The sequence below is a fragment of the Oncorhynchus gorbuscha genome, linkage group LG08, assembly GCF_021184085.1.
Source record: "Oncorhynchus gorbuscha isolate QuinsamMale2020 ecotype Even-year linkage group LG08, OgorEven_v1.0, whole genome shotgun sequence".
Classification (NCBI taxonomy): Eukaryota; Metazoa; Chordata; class Actinopteri; order Salmoniformes; family Salmonidae; genus Oncorhynchus; species Oncorhynchus gorbuscha.
Window position 1 is genome coordinate 971,370 of NC_060180.1, and position 18,173 is coordinate 989,542.

At 41.1% G+C, this 18,173-nt stretch overlaps 1 protein-coding gene and 1 pseudogene across 1 annotated transcript; one reads left to right on the forward strand and one right to left on the reverse strand.

Annotated features, from left to right (window-relative positions):
* Positions 1 to 30: 30 nt before the first annotated feature.
* LOC124041077 (GTP-binding protein SAR1b-like) lies at positions 31 to 9,563 on the forward strand. The gene is made up of 7 exons (XM_046358238.1): positions 31 to 157; positions 587 to 659; positions 3,379 to 3,498; positions 3,608 to 3,673; positions 4,514 to 4,617; positions 5,368 to 5,499; positions 8,405 to 9,563. The coding sequence occupies exons 2-7, from the start codon at positions 602 to 604 to the stop codon at positions 8,519 to 8,521; spliced, it is 597 nt and encodes a 198-aa protein (XP_046214194.1). The 5' UTR covers positions 31 to 157; positions 587 to 601; the 3' UTR covers positions 8,522 to 9,563.
* A 5,752-nt stretch (positions 9,564 to 15,315) lies between these two features.
* The window catches only part of LOC124042224, a 41,293-nt pseudogene continuing 38,435 nt past the window's right edge, over positions 15,316 to 18,173 (reverse strand).

The window sequence follows — 18,173 nt, forward strand, 5'->3', positions numbered from 1 at the left end:
TAAATGCAATATACTCCCGCACAGCAGGCGGCGCTAGTGCGCCACCGGGGTAGTTAGGAAGTTCCCGAAGTCACGTCGAAGAACAATACAATCAGCTGTTCGTTGATCGAATCCGCAAAAACAATCTAACCAAAGCTGTCATTGTCGACAGGGACAGGTAAGCTTTTGGCAGCTTTATTACAAATATTCAGTCATTTATATAGTTACATAAGGTTACGTGTGTTCCGTCATACATTTAATTCGAAAGGGAGAGCTGTCTGTCTGTCTTAAGAGTCCTTAGTCCACATGAGGCCAGGATTTCAGATAAGCTGATAGCCACGTAGCCGAGATAGCAAGCTAGGTTAGCGATCAGCTGGTGCTCACTAATAGCATGCTAGGATAAGAAAAGACTTGTAATTGTTGTTGATAAACCTAAAGCTGGCTAGCATCAGTAGCAAGTGCATTTGTGTGAAGAGAGTCTATCACTATAGGCATGATGCAAATGTCAAAATACTGCTGATCCAGTGAGACAAGTTGATCCCGTCTTGACAAGTTGTCAGTGTGCTAACTACTAGCTATCTAACTTCCCGATTGTTTTCTTTCTTAGGCAAAGACCAGTGAAATGTCATTCCTCTTTGATTGGCTCTACAGAGGCTTTAGTGGTGTGCTACAGTTTTTAGGTAATCTCTGATTTCACGTCAATGACTTAAAATATATTATCAGCAGGGTGGGTATAATGTATTATCAGTAGGGTGGGTATAATGTATTATCAGTAGGTATAATGTATTATCAACAGGGTGGGTATAATGTATTATCAGTAGGGTGGGTATAATGTATTATCAGTAGGGTGGGTATAATGTATTATCAGCAGGGTGGGTATAATCAGGTATAATGTATTATCAGTAGGGTGGGTATAATGTATTATCAGTAGGGTGGGTATAATGTATTATCAGTAGGGTGGGTATAATGTATTATCAGTAGGGTGGGTATAATGTATTATCAGTAGGGTGGGTATAATGTATTATCAGTAGGGTGGGTATAATGTATTATCAGTAGGGTGGGTATAATGTATTATCAGTAGGGTGGGTATAATGTATTATCAGTAGGGTGGGTATAATGTATTATCAGTAGGGTGGGTATAATGTATTATCAGTAGGGTGGGTATAATGTATTATCAGTAGGGTGGGTATAATGTATTATCAGTAGGGTGGGTATAATGTATTATCAGTAGGGTGGGTATAATGTATTATCAGTAGGGTGGGTATAATGTATTATCAGTAGGGTGGGTATAATGTATTATCAGTAGGGTGGGTATAATGTATTATCAGTAGGGTGGGTATAATGTATTATCAGTAGGGTGGGTATAATGTATTATCAGTAGGGTGGGTATAATGTATTATCAGTAGGGTGGGTATAATGTATTATCAGTAGGTATAATGTATTATCAGTAGGGTGGGTATAATGTATTATCAGTAGGGTGGGTATAATGTATTATCAGTAGGGTGGGTATAATGTATTATCAACAGGGTGGGTATAATGTATTATCAGTAGGGTGGGTATAATGTATTATCAGTAGGGTGGGTATAATGTATTATCAGTAGGTATAATGTATTATCAGTAGGGTGGGTATAATGTATTATCAGTAGGGTGGGTATAATGTATTATCAGTAGGGTGGGTATAATGTATTATCAGTAGGGTGGGTATAATGTATTATCAGTAGGGTGGGTATAATGTATTATCAGTAGGGTGGGTATAATGTATTATCAGTAGGGTGGGTATAATGTATTATCAGTAGGGTGGGTATAATGTATTATCAGTAGGGTGGGTATAATGTATTATCAGTAGGGTGGGTATAATGTATTATCAGTAGGGTGGGTATAATGTATTATCAGTAGGGTGGGTATAATGTATTATCAGTAGGTATAATGTATTATCAGTAGGGTGGGTATAATGTATTATCAGTAGGGTGGGTATAATGTATTATCAGTAGGTATAATGTATTATCAGTAGGGTGGGTATAATGTATTATCAGTAGGGTGGGTATAATGTATTATCAGTAGGGTGGGTATAATGTATTATCAGTAGGTATAATGTATTATCAGTAGGGTGGGTATAATGTATTATCAGTAGGGTGGGTATAATGTATTATCAGTAGGGTGGGTATAATGTATTATCAGTAGGGTGGGTATAATGTATTATCAGTAGGGTGGGTATAATGTATTATCAGTAGGGTGGGTATAATGTATTATCAGTAGGGTGGGTATAATGTATTATCAGTAGGTATAATGTATTATCAGTAGGGTGGGTATAATGTATTATCAGTAGGGTGGGTATAATGTATTATCAGTAGGGTGGGTATAATGTATTATCAGTAGGGTGGGTATAATGTATTATCAGTAGGGTGGGTATAATGTATTATCAGTAGGGTGGGTATAATGTATTATCAGTAGGGTGGGTATAATGTATTATCAGTAGGGTGGGTATAATGTATTATCAGTAGGGTGGGGTATAATGTATTATCAGTAGGGTGGGTATAATGTATTATCAGTAGGGTGGGTATAATGTATTATCAGTAGGGTGGGTATAATGTATTATCAGTAGGGTGGGTATAATGTATTATCAGTAGGGTGGGTATAATGTATTATCAGTAGGGTGGGTATAATGTATTATCAGTAGGTATAATGTATTATCAGTAGGGTGGGTATAATGTATTATCAGTAGGGTGGGTATAATGTATTATCAACAGGGTGGGTATAATGTATTATCAGTAGGGTGGGTATAATGTATTATCAGTAGGTATAATGTATTATCAGTAGGGTGGGTATAATGTATTATCGGTAGGGTGGGTATAATGTATTATCGGTAGGGTGGGTATAATGTATTATCGGTAGGGTGGGTATAATGTATTATCAGTAGGGTAGGTATAATGTATTATCAGTAGGGTGGGTATAATGTATTATCAGTAGGGTGGGTACAATGTATTATCAGTAGGGTGGGTACAATGTGTGTAAATAACAAGGATGCCCACAAACAACCAATACAAAGTAACATAATCAATTCACCTCGCTAACTAGCTGCCGAATTAGGAATCAACCAACTAGGTAGCTTATTCTTAATGTTTGTCCGTAGGCTACCAGAGTGAGGACATACATTTTTCGGAATAAACGTGGTGTGTGAAAAACATAACAAAATAGCCCACCCTCTCTACCCGGTATCTTATTCTGCGGCTATACAACTTTGTATGCGTTGTTTGTGGGCAGTTTTTGGAACAGATTCCTGTTGGAACGTTCCACACATTATACCCACCCTGATCAGTATAGTACTGCATGTCACAATGAGTGGATGGTGTGTTTTTACAACTCAAAAGTTGAATGAACTTGTCAATGTGCTTTCCCTAGGGTTGTACAAAAAATCTGGAAAGTTGGTTTTCCTGGGGTTGGATAATGCTGGTAAAACAACCCTTCTGCATATGCTGAAAGATGACCGACTTGGACAGCATGTGCCCACGTTGCATCCAAGTAGGCGGCATCATCTCAACCTACTTTATTGTGTTGTTTTTTACTTCCCAATAACGGCGGTGAACACAATGTCAGTCGTTTTTTAAACGTGGTTTGTTTCTCCCTGAAGCATCAGAAGAGTTGACGATAGCTGGAATGACATTCACCACGTTTGATCTGGGCGGACACGTACAAGGTAAGACTTCGGCCTAACTAAGTTGGACACTGCGTCTTTCTAGGGTTTGGTCAGCATCTGGACTCATTACATCATGTCTTTCTAGGGTTTGGTCAGCATCTGGACTCATTACATCATGTCTTTCTAGGGTTTGGTCAGCATCTGGACTCATTACATTGTCTTTCTAGGGTTTGGTCAGCATCTTGACTCTTTACATTGTCTTTCTAGGGTTTGGTCAGCATCTTGCACTTTACATCATTGTCTTTCTAGGGTTTGGTCAGCATCTGGACTCTTTACATCATGTCTTTCTAGGGTTTGGTCAGCATCTGGACTCTTTACATCATGTCTTTCTAGGGTTTGGTCAGCATCTGGACTCATTACATTGTCTTTCTAGGGTTTGGTCAGCATCTTGACTCTTTACATCATGTCTTTCTAGGGTTTGGTCAGCATCTGGACTCTTTACATCATGTCTTTCTAGGGTTTGGTCAGCATCTGGACTCATTACATTGTCTTTCTAGGGTTTGGTCAGCATCTGGACTCTTTACATCATGTCTTTCTAGGGTTTGGTCAGCATCTGGACTCATTACATTGTCTTTCTAGGGTTTGGTCAGCATCTGGACTCATTACATTGTCTTTCTAGGGTTTGGTCAGCATCTGTACTCTTTACATCATGTCTTTCTAGGGTTTGGTCAGCATCTGGACTCATTACATTGTCTTTCTAGGGTTTGGTCAGCATCTGGACTCATTACATTGTCTTTCTAGGGTTTGGTCAGCATCTGGACTCATTACATTGTCTTTCTAGGGTTTGGTCAGCATCTTGACACTTTACCTCATGTGCTACATCTTCTGTCTCTTTCACAGCTAGAAGAGTTTGGAAGAACTACCTGCCGGCTATCAATGGAGTTGTCTTTCTGGTTGACTGTGCCGACCACGACCGCCTTACAGAATCCAAGATCGAACTTGATGTAAGTCACTTCCACTGCTCACAATGTGTCTAATTTATGAAGATTCATTGTGAAAAATGCATACACAAAACCCACGCGTTGAGGCAGCCCAGTTGAGGCAGCCCAGTTGAGGCAGCCCAGTTGAGGCAGCCCAGTTGAGGCAGCCCAGTTGAGGCAGCCCAGTTGAGGCAGCCCAGTTGAGGCAGCCCAGTTGAGGCAGCCCAGTTGAGGCAGCCCAGTTGAGGCAGCCCAGTTGAGGCAGCCCAGTTGAGGCAGCCCAGTTGAGGCAGCCCAGTTGAGGCAGCCCAGTTGAGGCAGCCCAGTTGAGGCAGCCCAGTTGAGGCAGCCCAGTTGAGGCAGCCCAGTTGAGGCAGCCCAGTTGAGGCAGCCCAGTTGAGGCAGCCCAGTTGAGGCAGCCCAGTTGAGGCAGCCCAGTTGAGGCAGCCCAGTTGAGGCAGCCCAGTTGAGGCAGCCCAGTTGAGGCAGCCCAGTTGAGGCAGCCCAGTTGAGGCAGCCCAGTTGAGGCAGCCCAGTTGAGGCAGCCCAGTTGAGGCAGCCCAGTTGAGGCAGGTTTACACCAGGGCCCACAACAAACATTCTCACTGTCCCCTCTGTCTCATTACTCAACCTCTTTCCTGTGTGTGTGTGTGTGTGTGTGTGTGTGTGTGTGTGTGTGTGTGTGTGTGTGTGTGTGTGTGTGTGTGTGTGTGTGTGTGTGTGTGTGTGTGTGTGTGTGTGTGTGTGTGTGTGTGTGTGTGTGTGTGTGTTCAGGCCCTGTTAGCAGATGAGACCATCCTCTCTGTGCCTGTGCTGGTCCTGGGTAACAAGATAGACCGTCCTGAAGCCATCAGTGAAGGGGGACTGAGGCAGGCCTTCGTTCTCGATGGACAATGCACTGGAAAGGTAAGCATAGAGATAGATGTAGCCTGTGGAATTTGTATCATTATTATTATATAATTATTATTATTATTGTATCATTATTATTATTATTGTCATTATCTTTTTTTTTAAAGTCCATTTCAGATGAGTGTATAACACAACTAACGTGTGTGTGTGTGTGTGTGTGTGTGTGTGTGTGTGTGTGTGTGTGTGTGTGTGTGTGTGTGTGTGTGTGTGTGTGTGTGTGTGTGTGTGTGTGTGTGTGTGTGTGTGTGTGTGTGTGTGTGTGTGTGTGTGTGTCTGAATGACGTGTGTGTGCGGTACAGTATTCATGTTCTTTAGACATGCTGTAGAAAATGCTATTGGTACTCCAGTCTATTTTCACCTCATTTATCACCTGATTTTACTTAACAAAAGCTTCATCTCAATAGGTTATCCAGGTACAGTTGCCCTTCGGAAGGTATTCATACCACCACACTTCCACTGAGCCTTTCCTCATCAAGCTACACACAATACCATATAATGACAAAAGCAAAAACAGGTTTTTAGAAATTTGGCCAAATGAATTACAAGCTTGGCACACCTGTATTTGGGGAGTTTCTCCCATTCTTCTCTGAAGATCCTCTCAAGCTCTGTCAGGGTGGATGGAGAGTGTGGCTGCACAGTTATTTTCAGGTCTCTCCAGAGATGTTTGATCGGGTTCAAGTCTGGGCTCTGGCTGGGCCACTCAAGGACATTCAGAGACTTGTCCTGAAGCCACTCATGCGTTGTCTTGGCTGTGTGTTTAGCATCTTGTCCTGTTGGAAGGACCCCAGTCTGAGGTCCTGAACAGGTTTTCATCAAGGATCTCTCTCTGCTTTGCTACGTTCATCTTTCCCTCGGTCCTGACTAGTCACCCAGTTCCTGCCGCTGAAAATCATCCCCACAACATGATGCTGCCACCACCATGCTTCACCGTTGGGATGGTGCTAGATTTCCTCCAGATGTGATGCTTGGCATTCAGGCCAAAGAGTTCAATCTTGGTTTCATTAGACCAGAGAATTTTGTTTCCCATGGTCAGTCTCTTTAGGGGCCTTTTGGCAAACTCCAAGCGGGCTGTCATGTGCCTTTTACTGAGGAGTGGCATCCTTCTGGCCACTCTTCCATAAAAACCTGATTGGTGGAGTGCTGCAGAGATGGTTGTCCTTCTGGAAGGTTCTCCAATCTCCACAGAGGAACTCTGGAGCTCTGTCAGAGTGACCATTGGGTTCTTGGTCACCTCCCTGACAAAGTCCCTTCTCCCCTGATTGGTCAGTTTTGCCAGGCGGCCAGCTCTAGGAAGAATCTTGGTGGTTCCAAACTTCTTCCATTTACGAATGATGGTGGCCATTGTGTTCTTGGGGACCTTCAATGCTACAGACATTTTTTGGTACCCTTCCCCAGATCTGTGCCTCGACACAATCCTGTCTCGGAGCTCTACAGACAATTCCTTCGACCTCATGGCTTGGTTTTTGCTCTGACATGCACTGTCAACTGTGGGACCCTATATAGACAGGTGTGTGTCTTTTCCAAATCAATTGAATTTACCACAGGTGGACTCCAATCAAGTTGTTGAAACATCTCAAGGATGATCAATGGAAACAGGATGCACCTGAGCTCAATTTCAAGTCTCATAACAAAGGGTCTGAATACTTATGGAAATAAGTTTAATTAATTATTTTTATATACATTTGCAAAAATGTTTTAACCTGTTGTTTGCTTTATTATGCATTGTTGTGTGTATTTTTAAATTTATTTTTAATTTCACCTTTATTTAACCAGGTAGGCTAGTTGAGAACACCTTTATTTAACCAGGTAGGCTAGTTGAGAACACCTTTATTTAACCAGGTAGGCTAGTTGAGAACACCTTTATTTAACCAGGTAGGCTAGTTGAGAACACCTTTATTTAACCAGGTAGGCTAGTTGAGAACACCTTTATTTAACCAGGTAGGCTAGTTGAGAACACCTTTATTTAACCAGGTAGGCTAGTTGAGAACACCTTTATTTAACCAGGTAGGCTAGTTGAGAACACCTTTATTTAACCAGGTAGGCTAGTTGAGAACACCTTTATTTAACCAGGTAGGCTAGTTGAGAACAAGTTCTCATTTGCAACTGTGACCTGGCCTAGATAAAGCGTAGCAATTTGACACATACGACAACACAGAGTTACACATGGAATAAACAAAACATACAGTCAATAATACAGTAGAACAAAAGAAAACAAAAAGTCTATATACAGTGAGTGCAAATGAGGTAAGTTAAGGAAATAAATAGGCCATGGTGGTGAAGTAATTATAATATAGCAATTAGACACTGGAACGGTAGATCGGCAGAAGATGAATGTGCAGGTAGAGATGGATTGATGAGGAAAACAAATAATTGAATCCATTTTAGAATAAGGCTGTAACCTAACAATGTGGAAAAAGTCAAGGGGTCTGAATAGTTTCTGAATGCACTGTATGGCACAAGTGGGTAAAACATTCTTATTCTTCTTTTTTTTTAAACCTTAAGTGTGTGTACATTACGATATTTAGACTTGGGATAATGTTTTTCAGCAGAAAAAAAGGTGAAGTTGCTGGAGTGGTCTTTTATAACAGCTTGACCCTGTTGTTCTCCTCCAGGGTAACGTGTTGCTGGAGGGGTCTTTTATAACAGCTCGTTCCTGTTGTTCTTCTCCAGGGTAACGTGTTGCTGGAGGGGTCTTTTATAACAGCTTGATCCTGTTGTTCTTCTCCAGGGTAACGTGTTGCTGGACTGGTCTTTTATAACAGCTCGTTCCTGTTGTTCTTCTCCAGGGTAACGTGTTGCTGGAGGGGTCTTTTATAACAGCTTGATCCTGTTGTTCTTCCCCAGGGTAACGTGTTGCTGGACTGGTCTTTTATAACAGCTCGTTCCTGTTGTTCTTCTCCAGGGTAACGTGTCGGTGAAGGAGCTGCAGGCACGACCTCTGGAGATTTTCATGTGCAGTGTCCTGAAGAAGCAGGGCTATGGAGATGGCTTCAGGTGGCTGGCACAATACATCGACTGACATCTAGGCAGCACTTCTTTTACTAAACGGACTCCCATTTTTCTGGGGGGGAATGAAGAAGATAAGCTATCAAATGAAATGGCCCATATCGTCTACCCCCCCTCCCTCCCCCTCCCCCATGTGGAAAGATGTGAAGCTCCCAATAATCAGCTTTCTGATTGAGTACATCTGTCAATTTCAGCATTAATTGGTCCGTTTTAAAGGTTTCTATCTATGCAAACTTTTAAAAGTGGTTCATGGTCACAAGATTCAAGATGGGTTTGCGTGTAATACTAATAAGTCCATTAGTTAAGTATAACGTCGACCCCGTTCTCTGGCGTGTAAATTAGAGTATCCGGTTCTACCCCAACAGATTTGATCATAGCTGCAATTCAAGCTACAGTATACGGAAGATGACCTGTACCAATGTAGAACCTTTATAAGGTATACTGTGAACTTTTACAATTATTTCTGAAACATGAAGGACCAAGTAGTTTTTAAATGAAATAGATTATAAATGATAAGGATATTTATGTGAATGGTGGCGGTACAAATGCTTGTACATAGCAGTCCTACCTAGAATAAGATGTTCTTATCACTAAGAGGACATGAAAGAGGATAGATAGACTGAGCAGGAATATCCCAACAGACCCAAGTTCCAATCGCATCGAATAGAAGGTCATCTAAAGTTTAGGGGCGGAGTCCATTTGACCTGATTCTGTTTCTATACATGGCGTGTATATCCCAAATGGCAGCATATTGACTATATAGTGCACTACTTCAGAGAACCCATACTTTCTATGCCCCCACCCTGGTCACAAGTAGTGCACTAAATAGGGAATAGGGTGCCAACCCTGGTCAAAAGTAGTGCACTAAATAGGGAATAGGGTTGACATTTGGTACGCGTCCCGGGGTGTGAGATCAATTGTAATTGTCCACGCAGCTATTGCCTTCAATGCACTCAGCCAAAGACGTATGCAAACTATTTTGCTAGTGACTTTGGGATGTTTACATAAAATAGACCTGGGGGGGGGGGGTTGTAGTAGTGATGTAATGTTTGTCCTACTACAGTTTAATGAATGAATGGCTATAGTGCCATGATATGCAGGTACATTGTAACAGGCCACAACAAGAGACCGCCATTGCCATCATTCCATGGTATGCAGCAATAAAGCGGAATGACCATCAGTGGCCACTGCAATGCTAATCTTAACAAAAAAGGCTATGCTACTCTACTAACACAGCTCTGGCAGAGGTTTTGTTGAAAAATATAGATATTGGTCCCTTTTCAATCAAGTCTGGTTTAAAAATACATATATTGGTCCTTTTTCAATCAAGTCTGGTTTAAAAATAGATATTTGGGCCCTATTCGATCAAGGCTGGTTTAAAAAAGAAATCCCACTTGCATGCTTTGAGTGACGTACTACTCAAGGAAACACCAGATAGCCTGGGCACCAGTTTGAATAGGGCTCTTGGTCCATGCCCTGTCCTGTTCGTAGACCTGGGTCGTGTTCATTAGGCACCAAACGGATGAAAATGGACTGAAACGGCACTTGGACAATGGAAACAATCATTTTCGTTTTCAGTTGCAAAATGTTTTAAAATGTTTTCCGTTGCAGGCCCTAAAATGAACACATCCCAGATATTTCTAGTAGAGGTCGACTGATTATGATTTTTCAATGCCGATACCGATTATTGGAGGACCAAAAAAGCCGAAACCGATTAATCGGCCGATTTTTATTGATTGATTTATTTGTAGTAATGATAATTACAACAATACTGAATGAACAATTATTTTAACTTAATATAATACATCAATAAAATCAATTTAGCCTCAACTAAATAATGAAACATGTTCAATTTGGTTTAAATAATGCAAAAACAAAGTGTTGGAGAAGAAAGTAAAAGTGCAATATGTGCCATGTAAGAAAGCTAACATTTAAGTTCCTTGCTCAGAACATGAGAACATATGAAAGCTGGTGGTTCCTTTTAACATGAGTCTTCAATATTCCCAGGTAAGAAGTTTTAGGTTGTAGTTTTTATAGTATTTATACGACTATTTCTCTCTCTACCATTTGTATTTCATTCACCTTTGACTATTGGATGTTCTTATAGGCACTTTAGAATTGCCAGTGTAACAGTATAGCTTCCGTCCCTCTCCTCGCTCCTCCCTGGGATCGAACCAGCAACACAACGACAACAGCCACCCTCGAAGCAGCGTTACCCATGCAGAGCAAGGGGAACAACTACTAGAAGGCTCAGAGTGAGTGACGTTTGAAATGCTATTAGTGCGCGCTAACTACCTAGCCTTTTCACATCGGTAACACCAGCCTAATCTCGGGAGTTGATAGGCTTGAAGTCATTAACAGCGCAATGCTTGACGCACAATGAAGAGCTGCTGGCAAAACGCACAAATATGCCTACCACCGCTCAGTCAGATACTTGTATGCTTGTATGCTCAGTCAGATTATATGCAACACAGGATACGCTAGATAATATCTAGTAATATCATGAACCATGTGTAGTTAACTTGTGATTGATTGTTTTTTATAAGATAAGTTTAATGCTAGCTAGCAACTTACCTTGGCTTACTGCATTCGCGTAATAGGCTCATTGTGGAGTGCAACGAGAGAAAGGCAGGTCGTTATTGCGTTGGACTAGTTAACTGTAAGGTTGCAAGATTGGATCCCCGAGCTGACAGGTGAGAATCTGTCGTTCTGCCCCTGAACAAGGCAGTTAACTCACCGTTTCTAGGCCGTCATTGAAAGTAAGAATGTGTTCTTAACTGACTTGCCTAGTTAAATAAACGTATAATTAATTTTATAAAATGTTTTTTTTTTTTTTATCTGCAAATCGGCGCCCCAAAATACCGATTTTCATAAAAATCTGAAACTTGAAATCGGCCCTAATTAATCGCCCATTCCGATTAATCGGTTGACCTCTAATTTCTAGGCCTACTGGTAAATCTTCTTTGTCATTCTAAGCCTCTGTCATTTGCAACATTTCTTATTATCTTGATGTCAATTTAATTTGAATCTGAAATGGCCATCACTGACATATTTTAGTTGATTATTATTTATTATCAGAATGAACTAATGGGAACCGGTACTTCCAGCCACGTAGGCTAATACTGCCTTATAGTTTAAATAGAGGGGAGTGTTTCGGCAGTCTGATTCAGCCTTTTGGTGATCTATTTGTCACATTTCCTGTCTGCTGTGTTGGTCATTTATTGAAATGATTTATGATGTCCATGATGTGAAGTATTGGCTTTGTGATTCAGACAAATCTATGGTTGAAATGCTGCAGGTACTTCTTGACTATCAGTACAATGATATGAGAGTACGTCTGTAGCTCTGAATCTCTGGGAATTAACAGCCTTTATATCAGCCAGCCTTGGGCTCAGTTCCATTTCAATTCAGGAACTAAACTGATATTCACATTTATTCTCAAAGCTTTTTTAATGAGGAACAATTTAATTGGAGTTTCCGTTTCCTACCTGAATTGAAATGAAACTGACCCCCAACGCTGTATATCAGTATTTAACTATTGAGTACCATTAACATTTCTGTATTCATTGTAAATAATGTAAAATGGAGATGGTCTCTTTCTTTGTACAATTCATTATCCTGGAGCTGACAAAACACGCAGGTTTGTAATCCCAAATAACACCCTATTACCTACATAGTGCACTACTTTTGACCAAAGCCCTATTTGACCCTGGTCCAATGTAGTGCACTATAAAGTATAGGTTGCCATTTGGCACATAGACATTATTACTGGATGTACTTATGATAACTCGGATCATTTTAACGTGAGAAATTCCATAAATATTTTTAACAATCATTCCTCACTTGTCATGTTTTGTTCTAAGGCTGTAAAGATTAAATTGCAAATGCTACACATCCACACTTCTAATCTACGTGTGATAATAAAGTATGTTTGAGATGAGCAGTATTTGCAAATACTGTATAACTGAGCCATTAACTCTAAATATAATCTTCGGTACAGGGCTGTTATCATGCAACTTCCAAAGAGTGCATCATAGCATATCTCTACCCTCTCCTTTAGGTTTATATCAGAGTATTGTTGATGTAGCTCTGTCTCCTTTATGTTTATATCAGAGTATTGGTGCTGTAGCTCAGCCTCCTTTATGTTTTATTATTGTTGAGTATTGTTGGTGATGTAGCTCAGCCTCCTTTAGGTTTTATTATTGTTGAGTATTGTTGTTGATGTAGCTCAGTCTCCTTTAGGTTTTATTATTGTTGAGTATTGTTGGTGATGTAGCTCAGTCTCCTTTAGGTTTATATCAGAGTATTGTTGGTGATGTAGCTCAGTCTCCTTTAGGTTTTATTATCATTGTTGAGTATTGTTGGTGATGTAGCTCAGTCTCCTTTAGGTTTTATTATTGTTGAGTATTGTTGGTGATGTAGCTCAGTCTCCTTTAGGTTTTATTATTGTTGAGTATTGTTGGTGATGTAGCTCAGTCTCCTTTAGGTTTATATCAGAGTATTGTTGGTGATGTAGCTCAGCCTCCTTTAGGTTTATATCAGAGTATTGTTGGTGATGTAGCTCAGTCTCCTTTAGGTTTATATCAGAGTATTGTTGGTGATGTAGCTCAGCCTCCTTTAGGTTTTATTATTGTTGAGTATTGTTGTTGATGTAGCGCAGTCTCCTTTAGGTTTATATCAGAGTATTGTTGGTGATGTAGCTCAGCCTCCTTTAGGTTTTATTATTGTTGAGTATTGTTGTTGATGTAGCTCAGCCTCCTTTAGGTTTATATCAGAGTATTGTTGGTGATGTAGCTCAGCCTCCTTTAGGTTTTATTATTGTTGAGTATTGTTGTTGATGTAGCTCAGCCTCCTTTAGGTTTATATCAGAGTATTGTTGGTGATGTAGCTCAGCCTCCTTTAGGTTTTATTATTGTTGAGTATTGTTGTTGATGTAGCTCAGCCTCCTTTAGGTTTATATCAGAGTATTGTTGTTGATGTAGCTCAGCCTCCTTTAGGTTTATATCAGAGTATTGTTGGTGATGTAGCTCAGCCTCCTTTAGGTTTATATCAGAGTATTGTTGTTGATGTAGCTCAGCCTCCTTTAGGTTTTATTATTGTTGAGTATTGTTGTTGATGTAGCTCAGTCTCCTTTAGGTTTTATTATTGTTGAGTATTGTTGTTGATGTAGCTCAGCCTCCTTTAGGTTTTATTATTGTTGAGTATTGTTGGTGATGTAGCTCAGTCTCCTTTAGGTTTTATTATTGTTGAGTATTGTTGGTGATGTAGCTCAGTCTCCTTTAGGTTTTATTATTGTTGAGTATTGTTGGTGATGTAGCTCAGTCTCCTTTAGGTTTTATTATTGTTGTATTGATGTAGCTCAGCCTCCTTTAGAGTATTGTTGGTGATGTAGCTCAGTCTCCTTTAGGTTTTATTATTGTTGAGTATTGTTGGTGATGTAGCTCAGTCTCCTTTAGGTTTATCAGAGTATTGTTGATGTAGCTCAGTCTCCTTTAGGTTTTATATCACAGTATTGTTGGTGATGTAGCTCGGTCTCCTTTATGTTTATATCAGAGTATTGTTGGTGATGTAGCTTGGTCTCCTTTAGGTTTATATCAGAGTATTGTTGGTGATGTAGCTTGGTCTCCTTTATGTTTATATCAGAGTATTGTTGGTGATGTAGCTTGGTCTCCTTTATGTTTATATCAGAGTATTGTTGGTGATGTAGCTCGGTCTCCTTTAGGTTTATATCAGAGTATTGTTGGTGATGTAGCTTGGTCTCCTTTATGTTTATATCAGAGTATTGTTGGTGCTGTAGCTCGGTCTCCTTTAGGTTTATATCAGAGTATTGTTGGTGATGTAGCTCAGTCTCCTTTAGGTTTATATCAGAGTATTGTTGGTGATGTAGCTCGGTCTCCTTTAGGTTTATATCAGAGTATTGGTGCTGTAGCTCGGTCTCCTTTAGGTTTATATCAGAGTATTGTTGGTGATGTAGCTCAGAGAATGAGTCCCAAATGGCACCCTATTCTTTATAAAGTGAACCCTATTGACCCTGGTCAAAAGTAGTGGACCATAAAGGTAATAGGGTGGCCATTTGGGATGCAGACAAAGGTGGCAAATGGCACTTTGAGCCTGTAGGCGTACATTATTGATCTGCTTCCAGAGTGGTGTCCTCTTCTGCCTGTCGCGCCACAAGGACAACAGTGGTGTCCTCTTCTGCCTGTCACAAGGACAACAGTGGTGTCCTCTTCTGCCTGTCACAAGGAAAACAGTGGTGTCCTCTTCTGCCTGTCACAAGGAAAACAGTGGTGTCCTCTTCTGCCTGTCACAAGGACAACAGTGGTGTCCTCTTCTGTCTGTCACAAGGACAACAGTGGTGTCCTCTTCTGCTTGTCGCGCCACAAGGACAACAGGGTCGGGACCACTGAGCTAGGGTCGGGACCACTGAGCTAGGGTCGGGACCACTGAGCTAGGGTCGCGACCACTGAGCTAGGGTCGATACTGTTGAGAGTGCAGTTTCATTTCCTGACGTCGGGAGGCAGTTTAGGACCAATGAAATGAAAACCTGTCTCCACGTTCAGCTCTGACATAAACGTCCATTTTAGGTGACAGGGACTTGGCAATAAAGGATCCTTTAATTGTCCATGTATGTTGAGTTTGTTTTTACACTCTCCATTGTCAGTCATTTTGTGGATCACATACAAGTACACATCACTATATTTCTAACTATTCAACAGAAGTCACGTCACAAAGGATTCAGAGATTTTACCTACCAAATCTTACAAAAATTGCAGGAGAGATGCTATTTGTAAAGTAGTACTGAAAATGCAAGAGGTTTTGGGGCCCAATGCCTTTAATAGTAAAGTGCTCAGCCTAGGAGAAGTACATTCATGTTCACTATAACGTGCAATATACTAAAAACAACTGAAGTGATGGAATAATAATGGCAACAATATACTCGTAGAAAACAATCTAACGGTGAGATTTCAAGTATACACACAGAACTTCAAGTAGCATACACGTTGTTTTATAAACACCAAAATAAAGACTGAGAATAGAACATCGACTGACACATTCTTTGAAGTGATTTACAGACTTCCCATAGGATAAGGTAGTGTCTGCATTCCAAATGGAATACCATTCCCTATATAGTACACTACTTTGGACCAGAGAGTCTGTATGAGCCCTGGATAGAAAGTAGTGCACTATATAGGGCATAGAGGGCCATTTGGGATGTTACCCTTGGTGGTGTAGGTTGACGGGACAAGTAATATACATTCTACAAGTTTTGAGTTGAAATAACACAAAAAGAAACAAAGTTCCCAAAGCAGTTTCATAAGAGATATTAGTAGTTCTTGTGTCTATGTTAATCGATATATATATATAGTTTTTTAAAGGTTTATAGACCGCAGAGAGCCGTGTACATCAGTTATACCTTTTAGCAATAAAGTAGCACAAAAGCCTTCCTTGAATAACAAGCCTGTTTCTCAGTCCTGTATTCACCCCCATAATGCACGAAACACGGTCATTTTCACAAATGATCCAATGAGCAACGTTACTTTGACGACATTCGCGTCAAAAGAGAACCGAGAAATATGCTTCGCTAAGAAACGTTTAAGAGAAAAATAATAATTTCTCTCAGTAGTGGAATCACCTCCTAAAAGAGAGGCTTGCATCCCAAGTGGCTCCCTAATCCATGTATAGTGCACGACTTCAGACCAGAGCTTTACAGGCCCTGATAAAAAGCTGTACACTATAAAAGGGAACAGTGTACCATTTGGGTTATAACCAGAGTAGTCTAGTCTCGTTGTCCTGCTTCATAGATCATAGCTACAGGATTTATATACGCAGCATCTCTGATTTTGACAACACAACCAGGTAAATATTGACCCCTTTTCCACTGTCTCAGGTCTCAATCCGTTCCATTTTTAGCAGATCTGCGATTTCAATATTCAAGCAATTGTTCACAATGGAACATAAATGTATGACACTAGATGCATTTCTGACAGTAACATTTGATGGCCAGATTATCAGATGATAGTTCTCTACGGTGAAACAGAACACTCCCTTGCTTACAAAACAGAAAAGAATGAAGCAATAATTCACATATTTAAGACAAAAACTAGCAATCTCACCACTGTACCCCCCCCTCACACCTCCCACTCCCCAGATCAACGACAATAGAGACAGAATCCCATGCCCCGAAATCCCCAAATCTTTTGCTGTTAGGAGACAAAGATGCTTGCATCCCCAATGACACCCTATTCCCTATATAGTGCACTACTTTTGACAGACCCCCTATGGGTGTCCCTATGAGACCTGGTCAAAAGTAGTGCACTACATAGGGAATAGGGTGCCATTTGGGACGCAAGCCTCAGCCATCATCCCTGTAGTTGTAGGCCAGTGGATCCATCCTGACCAGGTTCTCCGTTTGGGTTCAGTTTCTACCAGATGTATCCTCCGTCGTCTGCCTCCCCCTCTTCCTCTTCCTCCTCCTCCTCCGCCTCTTCTCCGTTCTCCTCCTTCTCTTCCTCATCCTCCCATCCCACGCCACTCCCAAAATCTCCGGAATATCCCAGCAGTTCATCTGGAGCGAGGGATGAAATTGAAAAGAGTATTTCTCAGTTAACAATTCCTATGATTTTATGTGAGAAAATACATCAGGTAACATACAGTAGGATGTTTGTAGGTAGTTAATACTGGTACATATTGCAGTCTCTCCTTGTCCATATACTGCTTTCAGGCTAAGGAAAGAAATGTGTATTTTATATTTCAAATGAACTATCCCTTTAATACTGCTGAAATTCAAACAGACCACACTGTGTCGCCGTGGCCATCCCACTGCTCTGGACTGTTCAGTACAGTGAGATGTCCACACAGTGCATTTGTTTCAATCCTGGTCTTATTATAAAACAAAAAGCCATTTTGTTTTAGTCCTAAACAGCCCTACGGCCCTATACAGCCCTACGGTCCTATACAGCCCTACGGCCCTATACAGCCCTACGGCCCTATACAGCCCTACGGCCCTATACAGCCCTACGGCCCTATACAGACCTGTGGTCCAATAAAGCCCTACGGCCCTATACAGCCCTACGGTCCTATACAGCCCTATACAGCCCTACGGTTCTATACAGCCCTATACAGCCCTACGGTCCTATACAGCCCTACAGTTCTATAACAGCCCTACGGCCCTCTACAGCCCTACGGTCCTATACAGCCCTATACAGCTCAATACAGTCCTACTGCCCAATACAGTCCTACAGCCTTATACCCCTATATAGCCCTATACAGTCATACAGCCCTATAGCCCTATACAGCTCTAAACTCATATACAGCCCTAAACCCCTATACAGCTCTAAACCCCTATACAGTCATACAGCCATAAACCCCTATAGCCCTAAACCCCTATACAGCTCTAAACCCCTACACAGCCCTATACAGTCATACAGCCCTAAACCCCTATACAGCCCTAAACCCCTATACAGCTCTAAACCCCTATACAGCCCTATACAGTCATACAGCCCTAAACCCCTATACAGCCCTATAGCCCTAAACCCCTATACAGCTCTAAACCCCTATACAGCCCTATACAGTCATACAGCCCTAAACCCCTATAGCCCTAAACCCCTATACAGCCCTATACAGTCATACAGACCTAAACCCCTATAACCCTAAACCCCTATAGC